A 19,013-nucleotide genomic window follows, 5' to 3' on the forward strand; every position below is an offset into this window, starting at 1 on the left:
CACTGGATGGTTGTGATGTTTTGACTGGTTGGTTGAACGTATTCCATTATACAGGCAGTTCTGGGTTATCGGCAGGGTTCCGTTCTGGGCTGGGTGCTGATAAGCAAAAACTGCCATTAACCAAAATTCAGCCGCTATCATTCACATAAAGCCCAGTGTGGATAAGGGAAAATCGAGAAGAGGCTGGCAACAAATTTATAACATCAGGAGCAGATGAAGTGGAATGTTGAAGATTGTCTAGAGTGGACACTTTTTTAGTCTTCTTTGTCTTTGCCTTTTGAGTTCATCATACATCTGATGTCAAATGATACACTTTAATGCTGCATACCATTGAAGGCCCATGATCCTTCATTTAATCTTAAGTATATTGAATTACTTTAAACCATTCACACACATTTCCAGTGTCCAATTTGGTGATTCAAATTCCCTTTCTGATTCATCTTTTTCCTGCAACATAGATGACTTGATGAGATCTTTCAACTCCTTGTTTGTCAAATCAACACCCTTTTCCAGATACTTAATGATAGTGTCACCAATCAGTCCCCCATTCCATGGCCACCAACTTTTCTCGCCAAAGCAATAATAATCTGCACCTTTTTATGATAAGCTGGGAAGCCCTTGAAATTATTCAGTCTTACTCCACAAATTCTTCTAACAAGCATTCACTGTTTCCAATTTCAATTCATCTGTTACTCCCTTATGATTGCTATCACATTGGCAGTGATGAATGTTTCCCAACAGTCCATGACATTCATGTTGGGATTGGCATCAATAGTTGCTCCTGCCAAGTGATGGTGGCCTTGACACACCAAATGATGCCTTGGTTAAGAAGCTGGAGAAGTGAAGTCATGCTGGGTGGTCAAAATACATTCTCATATGGATATGCCTTGACAGTGGATTAAAGATGACTAGGAACTTTAACTGTTATCAGTAAGACATTAAAAGACAAAGCTTCCGTCTTTTAAAAGCCTATGACCTTTTGAGTGAAACATTTGTATAACACTGTGTAAAAATCATAGCAGCAATGTGTGCCTTGATATAATGTGACCATTAAACAGGAAAAAGCCTTGTATTGTGTTCAGCAGAGCATGTTTTTTATTTTTTTTTTTTTTGCACAATACACAACTCCAACTCTAGATTTAATATTAAGGCCAGCTGTGTTGCTATGTACTGCTGGAGTCAGTCTGTCCTTCCATGCTTTTAAGTTTGATGCTTACTTAGCACTTTGGTGGATATAGGTCGTGCTAGGCATTTTCTTCTAGAAGAGGCCTATTTTGTCACAATTAAAAATCTGCTTGGGATCATACCTTCTGCTTTTTTTATTATTATTTTGTACTCTGCAGGAAATGTATTAGCGCTGTCTTTGTCCATGAATGGCAATTCTCCAGCAATATTTAAATTCTTTTCCAGTAATATCTATATTCTTTAGGCTAAATTGATGCTTGAATCAATTTCACTGTTCCCACTGGCTGCGAATGACTTGGTTCCCTCTTTTGTATCAGCAGTATTATTGTTGAGTTGTTAAAGGAACAGGTTCTTGTACTTCCTTGTGTTCTCTGTTCTTTGCAAAGATTCTTACTAGAAGAATAAGAGCACAGCAAGATTTGAACTTACAGGTGGCTAAGGGGAGTGCTCCAAACACAATTTTAACGTTTGACCCTGTCTGTTTGTATCTCTTGAATGTTCATAAGTATGATGGTGACTGCACTTTTGAACTAATGTATGCATTCAGTGGCACAGTTGCAAGCCTTTCGTGTATGCTTATCGTATGCTTGTAAATTTTGCCAATCAGCGATTTGTTCTTGCTTCATTTCCTATTGATTTCAGTATAATATTTTTCTACTGTTTCAATCACATCTAACACTTTCACTTTTCCATGCCCTCTTGGGCTAGTTTTCATTACTATTGAAAACACTTCTTGCTGTCTTGGAGTCATTGCTCTGGGTGACTCTGTCTTCTTTTGAACAAAGAGATACACTGCAGTAGGAGGCTATGCTCGGCCTGAGGTTGAAGAGGCGGTGGGCAATTGGAGAGAGAGAGGGAGACACATAGGTGGATGATAGGCAGAACAATGAGTAAATTTGCTAGCTGGTATGTTGTGCAGTTTAAAATTTGTTTACATTTTTTCTCCATGGTTGACCATGGGTAAGTTGTTCAGTACATATGCATATAGGGGCTTAGTGGATACTGGGGTCTGACAGCACAGCCCTCATTTAATATTTAGTGTGATTTGTCTCAGTTTGTTTTGAATTTAATGAAAAATACATGATGTTCTGCATGAAATGTATAGTGTGATTCTGAAATGCATTTCATGAGGGACTTTGGAGACCTTGCTATTTATTTGGAGACTTGTGACCACATTTCATAGTTTTTGAACTCAATACCATTTTTAACAGATATAATATATATTTGATAGAGAAATTTGGTTTATTGAAGGAACTTCTGTCTGGAAACCAAGTAATAGTATGGAAAATATCGAATCTGTATGAAAATATTACATTCAGCAATCATCATCAACCATCAAAACAATTCAAACTGTATTTTTGCCAGATAGAAAAAATAGAGTAAAGGGATTTTGTATGAAAATAAATTTGTAAACATTCTTAAATTTGCAGATTTTTAAAATATGTTTTGGACAAAATCATACCTTGGGAAAGTATGTTCTTGAAACTTTCATTTATTGAATTAATTGCTCGCAGTTCAAGGCTTCTTTACTGTATTAAAGTAGGAGCTAATATGTATACAATTTGTTTTCATACAATCAACTTACCTGTCAGATATATACTTAGCTAAGACTCCGTCGTCCCCGACAGAAGTTCAAATTTCGCGCCACTCGCTACAGGTAGGTCAGGTGATCTACCGGCCTGCCCTGGGTGGCAGGACTAGGAACTATTCCCGTTTTCTATCATATTTTCTCTGTCGCCGGTGGTATCAACATTGTTGTTACTACCTCCTGACTGGAATTCGCTTTTCAAGGCAATTGATCAACTTTATTGGACTTTTTGGTGACGTACCTGGATCGTTGTTTTGGCATTCGCTACCGTGGACTGGATTTGGACTTGCTTTTGATTTTTTCTACTAAAATGTCTGATTCAAGTGTTAGTGTGAGAGTGTGTGTGAATGTAGGCTGCAAGGTGAGGATACCGAAGGCTTCGGTTGATCCTCACTCTGTATGTCATAAGTGTAGAGGGTTTGAATGTTCTTTAGCTAACACCTGTCATGAGTGTGAAAGGTTGAATGCTAATGAATGGAAGACTTTAACTTCTTACTTGAAGAAGTTACAGAGGGATAGAATTAGACGGGCTGCACAAAAGGGTGTAAGTACAAGGCCTATTGAGCCTTTTTCTGAGTCTAACTCTCCTTTTAATAATGAATTTGATTCTCCCTCTGTATCTGAACCCTCACAGGCTTTGCATTCAGATTCGGCTTCTGAAATCGCCGATCTGAAGGCTACTCTTCATAAGATGAGGACCAAAATGGCGGCCATGCAAGGTAAGGGAAGTGATAGCGATATGCTTAGTGAAGTGAGTGTTCCCAGTGTTGTGGAGGGGGCGTCTGACCGTCTCTGCGATGCTCCCAGGCCTAGACCTCTTCCAAGCTCACATACCCGGAGGAGAAGGAAAGTCGAAAGCCTTACGGAGGTCGTGGGGAATCCCCACCGGTCAGGCGTCCCTTCAGCAGGCTCTGTTTCACAACAGACTGCTCAGGACCGCTTCAAGAGGAGCGTCCTGCGAGAGTGTTTCTCTTCGTCCGGTTCTCCTTCACCTAAACGAGGGTGGAAGGACTCGGACCTATCTAGGCCACTGAAAAGGCACTGGAAAGAACCCGCTTTTGACTCGAGCCCGGAACGCTTCTCGGAGGAAGCCCCCTCTTCTATCAAGAAGGCAAAGATGGTCTCGACGTCTCCACAATCTGAAATTGAGGATCGTACACCTTCGAGGTCTCCTGCTTCTCCCATTGAAGAGGACGCTGGAGTAGCTTCGAAGAGGATCTTGTTAGCTGTACAAGAACAGTTAGCCTCTTTAGTTGGAGTTCTTTCTAGAGATCCTCCTCGCAGAAAGGACGCTAGGCTTCCTATTAAGAAGTCTCGTCTCCTTTCTCCTGCCAGGCGCGAGACTCCAGCCAGAAGTGAGGCCTCTTCTTCCAGGCGCGAGACTCCAGCCAGAAGTGAGGCCTCTTCTTCCAGGCGCGAGACTCCAGCCAGAAGTGAGGCCTCTTCTTCCAGGCGCGAAGCGTCGGCCAGGCGCGAAGCGTCGGCCAGGCGCGCCGGGCCACCGATAGACTAGAAAAGTCTTACAGGTGCGAACAACCTTCCAGGCACGAACAGCCTACCAGGCGTGAGGAACCAGCCAGGCGTGAGAAACTAACTAGGCATGAAGAGCCTTCCAGGCGCGAGGCGCCAGCCAAGCGCGATACGCCAGACAAGGATCCTGACAGGCGCGAGACACCAGCCAGGCGCGAGACTCCAGCCAGGTGCGGAAGAGTCAGCCAGGCTCACGCCTGGCTGACTCTCGCGAGGCGTCAGCCAGGCGCGAGGCGCCAGCCAAGAACATGAAGCGCTAGCCATGCTCGAAGAGCCAGGCACGAGGCGCCAGCCAAGCGCGAGGAGCTAGCCAGACGCGAGACGTCAAACAGGCGCGAGGCGCCAACTAGACTTAAGAGAGACTCTGTTCACTCGATTAGTCCTTCTCCTAGTAGGAGTTTGTCTCCCACAGAGAGAGAGGTTTGTGAAGATCCTCCCGAATTTAAGGCGGATTCTCCTCCCGGTTTGGACGAAGATTCGGAAGACGAGGCTCGTGGTAGAGAGGGTTTCTCGAACTATAAAGTTCTGACAGCCCTTCTTTTGCAAGAGTATGGGGATTCATTGACTCCTGCTGCTCCTCCTTCTCCTCGATCGCTATTTTCGAGTTCAATTGTGCCAAAGTCTTCGTCGGTTCTGAAGATGAGACCTACTATCTCTATGAAGAGGGCTCTCCAGTCTCTTGACAACTGGATGTTGACAAAGAAGGAACTTGTCAGAACTACCTTCTGTATGCCCCCGGCTAGACTTTCTGGCAAAAGAGGTGTGTGGTACCGAACTGGGGAGAACATGGGCCTTTCTCTCCCAGCCTCGGCTGAAGCTGATTTTTCAACCTTAGTTGATGCCTCTCGTAGACACGCATTGAACGCAGCTCGTGTGACTTGGACTATTTCTGAGATAGATCATCTCCTCAAGGGACTCTTCCATATTTTAGAAGTCTTTAATTTCCTGGACTGGTCCCTTGGGGTGATGTCCAAGAAAGCCCATGACTCGGAAGGTCTAGACCCCGAAGTCATGCTTTGTATCTTGTCATGCATTGACAAGGCAGTGCAAGACGGATCGGGAGAAGTCTCCTCCTTCTTTGGAGCGGGACTCCTTAAGAAGAGGATTATTTTTAGTGCTTTCCTAACCAAGGCTTGTTTCACACTCACAGGACAGCCCTGGTTTTTGCTCCCATGTCAGACTTTTTGTTTCCTTCTCAGTTAGTGAAGGACATTTCTCGATCACTGACTGAGAAGGCGACACAGGATCTTCTCCTTCAGTCTTCAAGGAAGAAGAGACTGCCAGTTGTGGTTGAGAAGAAAGGATCTAGTACTTCGATTCAGCCCTTTCGAGGAGGCCCTCCCTCCAGAGCTCCCTCAAAAAGGAGAGGCCCTGAGAGGAGAGGTAGACCTGCTTTCCGTCCCTTTAAGAAAGGGAAATAAGACAGCGAGCCTCCAAACACCAGTAGGTGCCAGGCTACTCGGATTTGCAGAGGCCTGGACACTCATAAACTCGGACGCCTCTTCGATGTCGATAATCAGGAAGGGATATCTTATCCCCTTCCAGGACAGTCCTCCCCTAACGACTATTCCGAGGGAACTGTCAGCCAGATACAGGGACCCTGTACTGAGGGATACTCTTCGTCTGATGGTGGATCAAATGTGGGACAAAAGAGCGATAGAATTAGTACTGGATCAAAACTCTCCGGGGTTTTACAATCGTCTTTTTCTGGTTGCAAAAGCCTCGGGGGGCTGGAGACCGGTACTAGATGTCAGCGCTCTAAACAAGTTTGTTCAGAAGGAGAAGTTCTCTATGGAGACTTCGGCCTCAGTCCTTGCGGCTTTGCGGCAAGGAGATTGGATGGTGTCTCTGGATCTCCAGGACGCTTATTTTCACGTCCCGATTCACCCTTCTTCGAAGAAGTACCTCCGTTTCATGACGGGGGGAAGGATCTTTCAGTTCAGGGCCTTGTGTTTCGGCCTGTCCACAGCTCCTCAGGTCTGCACAAGCCTGATGAAGAATGTGGCGAGGTTTCTTCACCTCAAAGGCGTAAATATCTCTCTGTATCTGGACGACTGGCTCATCAGGGCCAGATCAGAGAGACAGCGTTTGGAGGACCTTACTTTGACCCTAAACCTGATAAAGTCGTTGGGACTACTCGTGAACCTCGAGAAGTCACAGCTGATCCCCAGACAGAACTTAGTCTATCTGGGGATTCAGATGGATTCTCGGGGTTTTCAAGTATTTCCTTCGCAAGAGAGAATCGTGAGAGGCTTGGAGAAAGTCTCTCTCTTCTTAGGGAAGGAACGTACTTCGGCGAGGGAATGGTTAAGCCTTCTAGGGACCCTTTCCTCGCTCAAACAGTCTTCCTCATCTTTCTTCATCTTCGTCCTCTTCAGTTCTTCCTAAGGAGATCATGGAATTGGAAGACGGGACTTCTCTCCGACAGTTTTCTCCTTCCAATGGAAATGAAACCACACCTGGAATGGCGGTTGTCCCCTCTAAAAGAGAACAAGGGAATTTCTCTGGAGGTTCCGAACCCAAGCCGAGTGTTGTATTCCGACGCATCGGAGAAGGGTTGGGGAGCAACGCTAGGGGCGAGAGAAGTGTCAGGCACCTGGAAGGCAACACAGGTGTCCTGGCACATAAATTGCAAAGAACTTCTAGCAGTACACATGGCTCTAAAGTTCTTCGAACCATTTGTGACAAACAGTGTGGTCCAAGTGAATGTGGACAACACTACCGCCCTGTCCTACATTCGGAAGCAAGGAGGAACGCACTCCGTGTCTCTATACGAGATAGCAAGAGATCTGCTAATTTGGACCTCACAGAGGAACATCTCCCTCCTGACAAGATTTGTTCAGGGTACGAGAAACGTCAGGGCGGACAGACTGAGCAGGAGAAGCCAGGTCCTTCATACAGAATGGACCCTTCATTCAGAGGTGTGTCAGAGTCTTTGGGATCTTTGGGGCACTCCTCACGTAGATCTGTTCGCCACATTCCTTTCCAAAAGGCTGGAAGTCTTTTGTTCAGTGGTGGAAGACCCAAGAGCTCTCGTGGTCGACGCCTTCCTGCTAGACTGGTCTCATGTAGACGTGTACGCTTTCCCCCCTTTCAAAATCCTGGGACAAGTGTTGAGAAAGTTTGTAGCGTCCAACGGGACAAGGATGACCCTGATAGCCCCGTTTTGGCCAGCACAAGATTGGTTTGCAGAGGTGCTGGAGTGGACAGTAGACTTCCCAAGATCCCTTCCAAAAAGGATGGATCTTCTCAGACAGCCACACTTCGAGAGGTTTCATCAAAACCTCCCCGCTCTCGCTCTGACTGCCTTTCGACTATCGAAAGACTTGTCAGAGCGAGAGGGTTTTCTCACAAGGCTGCAAGTGCTATCGCTAGAGCCTGCAGAGCTTCCACTAGACGAGTCTATCAGTCTAAGTGGGATGGTTTTTAGAAGGTGTAAGTCGAAGAAGTTGTCCTCCTCCAGTACCTCTGTAACTGAAATTGCTGATTTCCTTTTGTTCCTGAGAGAGGACTCTCTCTTGTCTGTATCTACTATAAAAGGATACAGAAGCATGCTTTCGGCAGTCTTCAGAAATAGAGGCCTAGAGCTTGCTGATAATAAAGATCTACACGATCTTATAAGATCGTTTGAGACTACAAAGTCTAGAGAACCAGCTCCTCCTAGCTGGAACCTTGATGTGGTTCTCAAGTTCCTTTCGTCTGAGAGATTCGAGCCTCCTCATTTAGCTTTGTTTAGGGATTTAACAAGGAAATGCTTGTTTCTCTTATCTCTGGCTACAGCCAAAAGAATTTGTGAGCTTCATGCCCTAGAAGATGAAGTCGGATTCAACAGAGACTCGGCCTTCTGCTCGTTTAGAACACTATTTCTAGCCAAAAACGAAAACCCCTCAATTCCCTGGCCCAAGAGATTCGAGGTGAAAGGCTTATCGAGTCTCGTTGGTAGAGAAGCAGAAAGGTCTCTTTGCCCTGTAAGAGCGCTTAAGTTCTACTACACAGGAAGAAACAAATGGGAGGCTCTAGACAAGGTCTTTGGTGCTCGATTAAAGACCCCCACACAAAAGTCATGTCAAAGAATGCGCTAGCTTTCTTTGTAAGGAGCGTCATTACAGATGCTCACAAGTTCTGTCCTGACGACTCTTTTCGACTCTTAAGAGTGAAGGCTCATGAGGTAAGAGCAGTGGCGACGTCTCTCGCTTTTCAGAAGGATATGTCGCTGAAGAAAATCCTTGATACGACATATTGGAGGTGAAACTTGGTATTTGCATCTCACTATCTGAAAGATGTTCGCGTGACCTACGAGAAATGTTTTTCTCTGGGTCCATTCGTATCGGCGGATACGATACTGGGTACGGGGGGAGCCAACACCAATCTTAACTTTGTACATACCTTCTACTAGATATGTTCTAGATTTCTGCTGACAAAGAGGGCTCGATGCTGCACAGGCGGCCAGTCACTGTTGTTCAGTAAGGAACTCTTGTGATATCTTTTTGGAGGAGTATGGTAAAAAAAAATTTTTTGTAATTTTTTGTATGTATGAGTATTGTGTTTTCGAGTTATGGTTGTTGTAATGAGTTTGGGGATAACTCAGAACAATTCTTTCTACTAACATGGTGGTTAGGATCAGGTGGTCAGGATTGGTTGTGTGCTCCTTCATAAGGTGTATTGTCATAGAAGTGGTCCAGTACCCATTGACAAAGTCCTTTCAGGCTCTGCCGAGTAAGCGGATCATACCCCATCGGCAGACCCACAAGAACTCTTGGCCATAGATCACATATCTCGCTAAAGTTTCTTGAGGTGATGCAGACTACTGGGCAACAGCCACGAAGTCTACCACCTATCAGGTAGGAACCAAGGTTTTTCTTTTATACCTACAACATATGTTGTTTACCTGTCTATTCCATATTAGCTGTCTCTTACCCTCCACCAAAGGGTGCCAATCAGCTAAGTATATATCTGACAGGTAAGTTGATTGTATGAAAATGATATTGTTATGATACAATAAAGTTTCATACATACTTACCTGGCAGATATATACGATTAATGGCCCACCCAGCCTCCCCGCAGGAGACAGGTGGAAGAGAGAAAATATGATAGAAAACAGGAATGGTTCCTAGTCCTGCCACCCAGGGCAGGCCGGTAGATCACCTGACCTACCTGTAGCGAGTGGCGCGAAATTTGAATTTCTGTTGGGGACGACGGAGTCTTAGCTAAGTATATATCTGCCAGGTAAGTATGTATGAAACTTTATTGTATCATAACAATATCATTTTTCAATGTGAATAGGGCATTTAAATTGCACTGTAGTGCTCTTGAGCTACCCAGGGAATGCAGAAACGTGAACTTTAACGCACGTCAGCCATTGTTAAAATTTTTTTTAATGTCTGGGATGTGGCATACTGATAAGAAACAAAAATCTGATAAATAACAAGGTCTCAGGAGTATATAAAGTATTCAAGATATTTCATGGCTAATAGTATTTCTGTTTACTGTAACATTAAATTTATAATTACTTATAAAATGTTTGTGTAAAGGGCAGCCAGCCAGAACAGTGTTATAGTACAGACACCACCCTACTTACGAAAATTCAATTTACAAACATTCAGAGATACAAACAAACGCGATTGCAAATTAAATTTGTGTCCAGATGGCTCCCCTACCCGTAAGTTCAAATTTTGTGTGCACCTATTCTGTAAATACAGTGTTGTGAATCTTTATCACATCACCGGAATTCATATGCATACATCGAGCTACAAATCTCCTTTAATATCCAATTTGCTCTACCTCAGAATTAATATATTTTCATATAGTATGTTAACCAAAAAGGAATTTTTATGCATTCAACTTACCTGTCAGATATATACTTAGCTATTTGACTCCGTCGTCCGACAGAAATTCGAATTTCGCGCACACGCTACCGGTAGGTCAGGTGATCTACTTACCTGCCGCTGGGTGGCAGGACTAGGAACCATTCCCATGTTCTATCATATTTTTTCTGTCGGCCATACTGGCAACATCGTTGTGGGTATCTCCAGCTGGATATTCGTATTTTGCATCGCAATTGATCTTCGTTTGGACTTCTCGGTGACGTATTTGCATTGATTGTACTGGCATACGCGATTGTGGACCGTTTTTGGAATTTGATTTGGATTGTTCAACATGATGTCTGATTCTGGAAGTGTGGTGAGAATGTGTGTGAATGTGGGTTGTAAAGTTAGGATGCCGAAGGCATCGCTTGATCCTCATACTATTTGCAAGAAATGCAGGATGTATGAATGTTCTTTTGATAATACTTGTAATGAATGCAAAGATTTGAGTGCGGAAGAATGGAAATCTTTCTAACTTCATACTTGAAGAAGTTGGAAAGAGACAGGGTGAGGAGGTCTTCTTCCAAACCTTTGCCTAGTTCTGTATCTAGCGGGGTTATCAGTAATATTATACCCTCTTCTCCTTTTACTGCCCCATCTAATGTACCTGCGCCTTTATTAGATCCCACAGATTCGGCATCTGAGATTGCGAATCTTAAAGCCGCCCTTCGGAAAATGGAAACCAAAATGGCGGCCATTGAAGGTAAGCAGTGTGATTATAGTGCTGTGGATAGTGATATAAGTGTCCCCAGTGCTGTGGAGGGGGCGTTTGATTGTCTCCACAAAACTCTCAGGCCTAGACCTCTTTCAAGCTCCCAAGCCCAGAGGAGAAGGAATGTCGAAAGCCGTAAGGAGGTTGTGGAGGATCCCCAACAGTCAGACGTCCCTTCGGCATTTTCTGTATCGCCACAGAATGCCAGAGAACGCTACAGAAAAAGCGTTCTGCGTGAAGTGTTCTCCTCTTCAGAGAATTCTTCACCTAAAAGAGGTTGGAGATCGGCGGATCTTTCTCGCCCCCTGAAAAGACGTTTGGATGAACCCAGGATTACTTCGAGTCCTGAGCGTTTTCAAGAGGAGGACCATTCAGTAATTAAACAAGCAAAGAAGGTTATTCCTTCCCACACAGACTTGTGGGAATCGGTTAAAGACCAATCTTCTACTCCTAGGGTAGACGATAATGAAGAAACTAACAGAAATCCTTTGCCACTATGCAGGATTCCATCACACTTCTCTGTGGGAGTTCTTTGCAAGAGACCCTCCCAGAAGGAAAGACGATTTCCTGCTTATTAAGAAGTCTAAGCTGTCGAGGGTTCAGACTCGCCATCAAGATTTGTCATCCTCGGATTTGGAATCTGATTCATCAGCCTTGCATAGGCCGAGCAAGATCCGTTCTCCTGTCAAGCGCAAGGCGCCAGACAGGAAAGTATCTCCTGTTTATCTTGAAGCGCCATCCAGGCTCGAGGCGCCAACGAAACGCGTAGAGCCTTCCAGGCGCGAGGCACCAGACAAGAGCGTCGAGTTTTCTAGACGCGAAGCGTCAGCCAAGCGTGAAGCGCCAGCCAGCACGAAGAGCCTTTCCAGACGCGAGTCGCCAGTCAGGCGACCGTCGAGCATTCGAAGCGCTAGACGTCAACCAGACGCGTGACGCGCCAGTTTGGATCGATTTTTTTTTTGGCGCCAAGAAGACGCGAGTTTCGTGACGCCAGCCAGAAGCATGACGCCTCCCAGGAGCGAGGCGCCAGGCAAGCGCCAGGACGCTGCGAGGCGCGAGACGTCAACCAGAAGCGTGACGCCTCTCAGGAGAGAGGCGCCAGGCAAGCGCCAGGACGCTCCGAGGCGCGTGACGTCAACCAGAAGCGTGACGCCTCCCAGGAGAGAGGCGCCACGCAAGCGCGAGGACGCTGCAAGGCGCGACGCCAGCCAGAAGCGTGACGCCTCCCAGACCGCGAAGCGTCATCAAGACGCGAGGATCATGACAGGCGCCAGACGCGTGACGCCGCCAAGGTTTAAAGCGCCAGCCAGGCGCGAGCAGCCTACCAAGCGCGAGGCGCCGACTAGGCATGACCCAGTCAGACGCGAGGCTTCTACTAGTTGTGGGGACGTTATTGTTCGTAGTCCTTCCCCTACTAGAAGCATTTCTCCTAGAGCGACTTCTCTTGATAGAGAATCGATCAGGAAAGAGCGATCTCCTTCTAACCTTGACCTTGAAGAGGTTTCTGAAGAAGAAGTTTCGACCAACGAGGGACTTTCCAATTATAAAGTTTTAGCCTCGTTACTTCTTAAGGAGTTTGGGGACTCTCTTAGTCCTGCGGCTCCTCCTTCTCCGAGATCGCTGTTTTCGAGCACAAAAACCCCGAAATCCTCGGCTTTCTTAAAGATGAAGCCTGCGATCCCTCAATGGAGGAAAGCCCTCCAGTCTTGGATTCTCGGGTTTATCTAAGAAGGAAACACTGAGAACTGTTTATTGCTCTCCTCCCTCCAAGCTGACAGGGAAGAGAGGCATATGGTATAAGACGGAAGAGGCTATGGGCTTGATGCTCCCCTCGTCTGCAGATTTCCCCCCAAGGAAAATTTTTTTTCTTTTTTTTTTTTTCGAGTAGTCTTGTAGAGTTCAGTGAGAAAGACAGTCTCTCAATTCGGCAAAGGCGTCCTGGAGTATGTCGGAATTAGATCAGCACCTTAAGGGAATTTTTCACGTCTTAGAGGTGTTTAACTTCTTGGATTGGTCTCTTGGGGTGCTGGCTAAGAAGACGAGTGAGCCAGATTTTCTTGATCCAGAAACTTTGCACAGTGTCCTATCTTGCATGGATAAGGCTGTGCAAGATGGTTCTGGTGAGTTAGCGGCACTGTTTGGATCTGGAGTTTTAAAGAAAAGATCTCTTTACAGTTCCTTTCTGACGAAAGGAGTTTCTCCTTCTCAGAGGTCCGCTCTACTTTTCGCACCTCTGTCAGAACATCTGTTTCCTTCATCGTTAGTGAAGGATATTTCGAGATCCCTGTCAGAAAAGGCTACGCAGGACCTTCTAGTGCAATCCACAAAGAAGATTAGACCTGCAGTTCCGGCTCAGAAGAAGGTGGCTCGTACTCCAGTGGTGCCCTTTCGTGGAGCCCCCTCGACTCGATCAACTTCGAAGAGAAAGCCCTTCGACAAGCGAGGGAGGTCTTCCTTCCGCTCTTTTAAAAAGAGCAAGTAGCAGCCATGTCCTCCAAGCACAGGTAGGGGCCAGACTTCAAAACTTTGTGGAGGCCTGGTCCTTAAGAGAAGCAGATCCCTGGACTCTGTCTGTCCTACAGAAGGGTTACATCATTCCCTTCGTAGACAGACCTCCTTTGGCCATCTCTGAAGGATTTGTCGACGAGTTACAAGGACCCTGGACTGAGAGAGACTCTCCCTCAGACTAAAGGTAGGGGTGTCCGATGAGGGACAAGAATGCAATAGAACTAGTGCAGGATCCATTCTCCCCGGGGTTTTACAACCGCTTTTTCTTGGTTCCAAAGGCTTCGGGGGGATGGAGACCCGTTCTGGATGTAAGCATCCTGAACTGGTACGTGGAGAAAAAGAAGTTCTCCTTTTTCCATGGAGACTTCAACTTCGGTTCTGTCATCCCTACGTCAGGGAGATTGGATGGTATCCCTGGACCTTCAGGATGCTTACTTTCATGTTCCGATTCACCCATCGTCAAGAAAATACCTAAGATTTGTGTACAAGGACAAATCTTCCAGTTCAGGGCCTTGTGCTTCGGCCTATCAATCGCTCCTCAGGTATTTACGTATCTGATGAGGAACGTGGCAAATGGCTTCATTTAGAAGGGATCAACATCTCAATGTATCTCGACGATTGGCTAATCCGGGCCAAGTCGGAGAAACTATGTTTGGAGGACCTACAGACTACTTTGAACCTAACAAGGACGTTAGGATTACTCGTGAACCTCGAGAAATCTCAGATGATCCCCAGTCAGAACTTAGTCTATTTGGGGATTCGGATGGATTCTCGGGGTGGGTTTTTTTTCGGGCTTTTCCATCCCAGGAAAGGATTGCTCGTGGATTACAGAAAATCTCGAGCTTCCTAGAGAAAGAACGGAGTTCGGTGAGGGAATGGTTAAGTCTTCTGGGAACCCTTTCCTCACTAGAACAGTTCATTTCTCTAGGAAGACTCCACCTACGCCCTCTTCAGTTCTTCCTAAGAAGAATTTGGAGTTGGAAGAACGGGCAACTTTCAGACACTTTCAGAATCCCTCTGGAAGTAAAGAATCATCTGAAGTGGTGGATTTTTCCCTTGGAAAAGAACGAGGGCTTGTCTCGAGAGGTTCGGAACCCAAACCTAATCTTGTTCTCAGACGCTTCAGAGAAGGGATGGGAGCGACTCTAGGGACAAAAGAAGTATCAGGCCAATGGAGGAAGGATCAGCAAGACTGGCATATAAACTCCAAAGAACTTTATGCTGTTTCTTCTCCAGCCCTAAAAGCATTCCAAGACAGAAGTTTTAGGTCAAGTGGTTACAGGTTCAACTCGGACAACACCACAGCGTTGGCCTATATCAAGAAACAAGGGTAAGGGAACTCACTCTTTTTCTCTGTTCCAGATAACAAAAGAGCTGTTGTAATGGACAAAAGAAAAGAAGGTGACTCTCCTCACAAGATTCGTGAAAGAGAGAAGAACATCAGAGCAGACAGGCTAAGCAGGTTAAACCAAAAGTTCTCCCCACAGAGTGGACCCTTCACATTCAGGTGTGTCCAGCTCTGTGGTCCCTGTGGGGCAGTCCGCATTTAGACCTATTTGCCACCTACCTATCCAGAAGGATAGAGAACTTTTGCTCCTTAGTGGAAGACCCGAGAGCGATAGTGGTGGATGCCATGCTGCTGGACTGGTCAGGCCTAGATGCCTACGCCTTTCCCCCCTTCAAAATGTTAGGAGTGGTTTTAAGAAAATTTGCGGCGTCAAGAGGGACGAGACTAACACTCATCGCTCCCTTTTGGCCGTCTCAAGATTGGTTCACAGAGGTACAGGAATGGATGGTTCACAGAGGTACAGGATGGACGGTGGAGCTTCCCAAGATCTCTTCCACGCAGGAGAGATCTTCTCAAACAACCCCATTTCGAGAGGTACCATCAAAACCAAAACCCCGCTCTCGCTCTGACTGCCTTTCGACTACGAAAGACTTGTCAGAGCGAGAGGCTTTTCAAGCAAAGCTTTCAAAAGCAATTGCTAGGCCCCGGAGATCTTCAACTATTCGGGTCTACCAATCAAAATGGGATGTTTTTAGAAGATGGTGTAAGAAGAATAAACTGTCCTCCTCCGATACCTCTGTGACCAACATTGCTGATTTCTTGATTTTCCTTAGGGAAGAATCGAAATTATCAGTTTCTACCATTAAAGGTTATCGAAGTATGCTTTCTGCTGTGTTTCGAAACAGAGGTTTGAAGATAGCAGAAGATAAAGATCTCCACGACCTTATTAGATCTTTTGAAACCTCTAAAACCTTTTCTCCTCGTACTCCGAACTGGAACTTAAATGTGGTTTTGAAATTTCTATCATCAAATAGATTTGAACCTCCTCACAACGCGTCGTTTAGAGATCTAACGAGAAAATATATTTTCTTGTTGTCGTTAGCGACTGCGAAGAGAATTAGTGAAATTACACGCTCTAGATTCTCGAGTAGGATTTAAGAGTGATGCGGCAATTTGTTTTCTTTCCAGACTCTGTTTCTGGCCAGAACGAGAACCCTTCAAAACCCTGGCCAAAGAGTTTTGAAGTTAAAGGACTTTCAAATCTAGTAGGAGAGGCAATTAGAAAGATCATTATGTTCTGGTTCGAGCTCTGAAGTTCTATTTAAAGAAGAAGAATGAACTCAGGGCATGTAAACAAAGCCTGTGGTGCGCAGTTTGGGATCCTAGTAGACCCATGTCAAAAAATGCATTAGCATTTTTTGTTAGGAGCATTATTACGGATGCTCATAGTAACTGCACTGAAGGCTCTTTCAGGACTCTCCGAGTGAAGGCTCATGAGGTTAGAGCGGTGGCCACTTCATTAGCTTTTCAGAAGAACATGTCTTTAAAAGACATTGTGGATGCGACTTACTGGAGGTGTAATTCAGTATTTGCATCGCACTACCTTAAGGATGTTAAAGTGATAAAGTGACATAGGAAAAGTGTTTCTCTCTGGGTCCTTTTGTATCAGCCGATACAGTGCTGGGGCTGGGAACACATAACGATCCTTAGAAAAATTTTTATATGTTCTAATTTTTGATAGTACATAGATCTACCTTGTGAGACAGTTGTTGGTTTTTTCTGCTGATTAGTATGCTTGGTGGCGCACGGGCGTCCTGGCTTGGATCAGTGGGGAATCAAGAGACTCTTACTGGCTAGATTGTACAATTTTTTTTTTTTTTTTTTTTGTTTTTTTTTTTTTTTTTTTTTTTTTTTTTAATTTTTTGTACTTTAAGTGTCGAATGTTTGTGATTCGAGTTTGTGGTTGTTTGCAAGGGATTAGGGGATAACTTCTTGCAATCTTAGAACTAACATGGATAGGTTGAGGTGATCGGGATTGATGTTGTGCTCCTTGTATAGGTCTTGTCAAGTAAGTGGATAAGCACCCATTGACATAGTCCTTCCAGGATCTGCCAAGTAAACGGATAAGACCCCTTTGGCAGAACCACAAGAACTCTTAGCCATAGATCAATATCTCGCTGAGGCTCTTGAGACTGACTAGACTCCTGGATTGTATTCATGAAGTCTTCAGTCTAAACAGGTAGGAACCAAGGTTTTATTTATTTATTACCTACAACGATAGTTGTGATTCCTGTTTGATTCTATATTTAGCTGTCTCTGTCCCACCTCCAATGGTGTGAATCAGCTAAGTATATATCTGACAGGTAAGTTGAATGTATAAAAATGATATTGTTATGATACAATAAAAGTTTATATACATACTTACCGGGCAGATATATACAATTTATACCCACCCTACCTCCCCTCAGGAGACAGGCGGTATAGAAAAAATATGATAGAACATGGAAATGGTTCCTAGTCCTGCCACCCAGCGGCAGGTAAGTAGATCACCTGACCTACCGGCGGTAGCGTGTGCGCGAAATTCGAATTTCTGTCGACGACGGAGTCAAATACTAAGTATATATCTGCCAGGTAAGTAGTATAAAAACGTTTATTTATTTGTATCATAACAATATCATTTTTTAGTTGATAATAATTTCGTCCTCTCGTGGGTTTGAAGCAGCGTCCAGTGGACAGAGGAGAAATCAGGACTTCAGTTACGTTATCGACTCGGCCAATAACGTCAACGTCACTGAAGTCCTGATTTCTCCTCTGTCCGCTGGGAACTGGTTCAAACCCCCGAGAGGACGAAATTATTATCAACTAAAAAATTCTCCTCTGAGGTAGAGCGAATTGGATATTCAGGGACTTATAGCTCAATGTATGTATATACAGTAGTGTATGTACAAGTTAATATGTTTTAGGATGAAAAAACATACATTACTGTATTGATTTTATACAGACGGCCTTCAGGACCGTAACTAGGCGATAAGTTTGGCGGTGTCTGTAGTGTAGTTTAGCTGACAAGCAAAGAAGCCCGATGAGTTGAGAGGTAATTGTATCAATATGTATGTTGCATGCATGTATGCTATTATTTATATCAAGTGTGCTGGTATTCAAGTGTTTGAGAGTTAATTCTGGATGATTTCCTAGGTTTGTTGGCATCGGTGTGACTCCCTTCATCAGAATACACATTAGCAATGGAGATGGATTGCTACAGCCTCATCACCTTCTAGTCTATACTTTAGCAGGAGCTACTGTTTGTTTAACGCTTCCAGGTATCGTAGTTGAGTTTTCATCACGTTTAAGAACTTAGGTGCTCCATTCTTTCTGTTTATGATCATTCCGTGATTTCATATCCCAGGTTTATTTTCCATAGTATTATTATTATTATTATTATTATTATTATTATTATTATATTATTATTTTTATTATTATTATTATTTTTAATTTTTTATTTTATTATTTTTTGCTCTATCACAGTCCTCCAATTCGACTGGGTGGTATTTATAGTGTGGGGTTCTGGGTTGCATCCTGCCTCCTTAGGAGTCCATCACTTTTTCTTACTATGTTGCGCCGTTTCTAGGATCACACTCTTCTGCATGAGTCCTGGAGCTACTTCAGCGCCTAGTTTTTCTAGATTCCTTTTCAGGGATCTTGGGATCAATCCCTAGTGCTCCTATGATTATGGGTACGATTTCCACTGGCATATCCCATATCCTTCTTATTTCTATTTTCAGATCTTGATACTTATCCATATTTTCCCTCTCTTCTCTTCAACTCTGGTGTCCCATGGTATTGCGACATCAATGAGTGATACTTTCTTCTTGACTTTGTCAATCAACGTCACGTCTGGTCTATTTGCACGTATCACCCTATCCATTCTGATACCATAGTCCCAGAGGATCTTTGCCTGATCGTTTTCTAGCACTCCCTCAGGTTGGTGCTTGTACCACTTATTACTTATGCAAGGTAGCTGATGTTTTCTTGCACAGGCTCCAGTGGAGGGCTTTTGCCACTGAATCATGCCTCTTTTTGTACTGGTTCTGTGCAAGTGCTGGGCATCCGCTTTCTATGTGGTTTATGGTTTTATTTTTCGTATTGCACTTCCTACTATGAGAGAGATGTATTTCCGTCTATCGTTCTCTTTGAACATGTCCTGGTCTTAGGGCCTGATCTTGTGCCGCTGTTATTCCTTCAGTTTCCTTCTTTAGCTCTCCCCTCTGTAGTCATTGCTATGTGTCATCTCTGGCTAGTTCTTTAGTCTGTCTCATGTATTGTCCGTGCATTGGTTTGTTG

The 19,013-nt window shown here is 44.6% G+C and overlaps 1 protein-coding gene across 1 annotated transcript in view; it reads left to right on the plus strand.

Annotated features, from left to right (window-relative positions):
* The window catches only part of LOC135213373 (vacuolar fusion protein CCZ1 homolog), a 221,391-nt gene that overhangs the window by 109,311 nt on the left and 93,067 nt on the right, over positions 1-19,013 (plus strand). Inside the window, exon 7 of the mRNA XM_064247352.1 lies at positions 17,868-17,992. Within this exon, the coding sequence (XP_064103422.1) occupies positions 17,868-17,992 (125 nt within the window). The remainder of the gene's footprint in view (positions 1-17,867; positions 17,993-19,013) is intronic.

Source organism: Macrobrachium nipponense, chromosome 42 (genome assembly GCF_015104395.2).
Source record: "Macrobrachium nipponense isolate FS-2020 chromosome 42, ASM1510439v2, whole genome shotgun sequence".
Classification (NCBI taxonomy): domain Eukaryota; kingdom Metazoa; phylum Arthropoda; class Malacostraca; order Decapoda; family Palaemonidae; genus Macrobrachium; species Macrobrachium nipponense.